Here is a 2,101-nt window from a genome sequence, read left to right as displayed (position 1 = left end):
GCACAGGGAGAGGGGAGAGAGAGAGAGAGAGAGAGAGAGAGAGAGAGAGAGAGTGAGAGAGAGAGTAACTGGGGGTGGGTAGGAAGAAAGGGGAAGAGGATGCAGGGGGTGCAGTGAGGGGTAGGCAGGTGGATGGACGGCAGATAGAAGAATGGGAGAGAGGAGGGCTGCATGGATGGAGAGAGGAGGAAAAAGGCAAAAAGAGGATGGATGGATGCATAGATGAACAGGAAAGGTGCAAACAGTGAAAACTGGGGGCTGATTGGTTCGAAGTAAAGAGAGCTTGGAAGGCAGCTTCACGGGTTTGGGGCCCCTCGAAAAGAACCCCGGGTTACTAAGTCATTAACACCAAGGAGTGCAGTCTGGGGCTGACGGGCCCCGGTGCTCCAGTGTGACCCCGACGCCCCATTCCTCTGCAGGTTTAGCCCCCATGGTGAGTGACACAGACAAGAAACCGTTCACTGCCATCCTGTATGGCAACGGGCCTGGCTACAAGGTGGTGGGCGGTGAGCGAGAGAACGTCTCCATGGTGGACTACGGTGAGACGGCCCGGCCAGGGATGGCAGGGTGGGCTTGGGGTCATGATCAGGCGTCCTGGAGTGGGCCCTGGGTTCCTGGAATTGTCCGGGAGTCAGAATCTCTTTTTGAACGTATTACTATAATTGAGCCGCTCTGTGACCATAGGCACCCAAAGGTTTAAATGGGGCCGTGAGCTTAGCACAGTGCTTGGCAGGAGTACTGGGTGTGTCCCACTGTCATTTTTTAGGTTATATAATATTCTGATCTGTAAGTTTTCCAGTCCATCTAGTTCCATATTGCTGAATATTCGTTTGCATTTGACACCACAGTGGCCCCTGGGCATCTGGCAGTAAGAGGCTCCAGCTAACTCTTTTCTGCTTATTCACACAGCCTGTATGGGGTTCATTTTTTTCTTCGAGAGTTAAGGGAATTGACTTCTGTGTCGAGAACAGACTTAGGTTCAAACCCTGTGGCCTTGGGTAAAATGCCTCCCTCAGCTTCCTCTTCTGTAAAGTGGGGACATTTGAGCCATCCTGGATGGGGACGGGAGATGCCTCTTATGCACACAGGGCCCCAGCAGGCTCTCAGCAAGCCTTTCTCCTGACCCACAGCTCACAACAACTACCAGGCCCAGTCCGCTGTGCCCCTGCGCCATGAGACGCACGGTGGAGAGGATGTGGCCGTCTTTGCCAAGGGCCCCATGGCGCACCTGCTGCACGGCGTCCACGAGCAGAACTATATCCCCCATGTGATGGCCTACGCCGCCTGCATCGGGGCCAACCTCGACCACTGTACCCAGGCCGGCTCGGCAGGCGGCCCCCTCCTGGCGCCCCTGCTGCTCCTGCTGGCGCTGGTTCCCCTGCATCTCCTGTTCTGAGGGCCTGGGGCCCAGGCACCCGGGAGCCCACGACAGATGGCCACACTCTCTCTCCCACTGCTGCCCACCACCGGGCAGCCTGTACTTCAAGGGTAGGGAGGCTGAGGCCTCCACAGCCACTGAAGCTGCCAGGAGAGGACCCAGGAACCAAAGTCTGCTGCCTGCCTCACTCCCTTCTGGAATCCTCCATGGGCCAGCCCGATGCCTGGCCTCCAGGCCTTGCTTCCTCCCCACTACCCTTCGGCCAACAGGGTAGGTTTGTCCTGGGCCCACAGAGCACAGACTGCAGAAATTCTCAAAACATCTTATTTTTCTAGCAGATATATTTCTCCAGATCCAAAGCCCTGCAGCATCCATGGAACATTCCAGACCTGACCCTCCATTCCTCTCTCCTTCTCCTTGGAACCCTCTATGCCCCGTGCTCAGTCCCCAAGCTGGGCCCTGCCTGCCAGGAAAAAACCACCTCTCCTCAGCCTGGGGGTTCCTTGCCCACTCCAAGGGTGCTGGGGCTCCCAGGAAGCCGCCTCCTAGGCCTGGCTGCCCCCCAGGTGGCGGGGCTGGGCAGAGTGACCTGGTGGATTGCACACTCCCCAACTCCAAACACACATGCCAGCTCCTCTCTGAAGCGACTCTCCTGTTCAGAACTGAAAAAAAAAAGGTGGTTTTTTTTTTTTTTTTTCCTTTTTGGTGTTGGTTAAAAGGGAA

The 2,101-nt window shown here is 56.4% G+C and overlaps 1 protein-coding gene across 4 annotated transcripts in view; it reads left to right on the top strand.

Annotated features, from left to right (window-relative positions):
• Alpl (alkaline phosphatase, biomineralization associated) overlaps positions 1-2,101 on the top strand; it is a 53,341-nt gene extending 51,240 nt beyond the window's left edge. For all 4 annotated transcript variants that reach the window (XM_010626024.1, XM_010626020.2, XM_010626021.2 and 1 more), the window contains exons 11-12: positions 420-539; positions 1,131-2,101. In XM_010626024.1, coding sequence (XP_010624326.1) covers positions 420-539; positions 1,131-1,396 — 386 coding nt within the window. In that variant the 3' untranslated portion in view covers positions 1,397-2,101. The remainder of the gene's footprint in view (positions 1-419; positions 540-1,130) is intronic.

Source organism: Fukomys damarensis, unplaced genomic scaffold (assembly GCF_012274545.1).
Source record: "Fukomys damarensis isolate Sample0158 unplaced genomic scaffold, DMR_v1.0_HiC HiC_scaffold_23, whole genome shotgun sequence".
NCBI lineage: Eukaryota > Metazoa > Chordata > Mammalia > Rodentia > Bathyergidae > Fukomys > Fukomys damarensis.
Note: the sequence above shows the minus strand (reverse complement) of the source record. Positions and strands in the feature narration are given on the sequence as shown.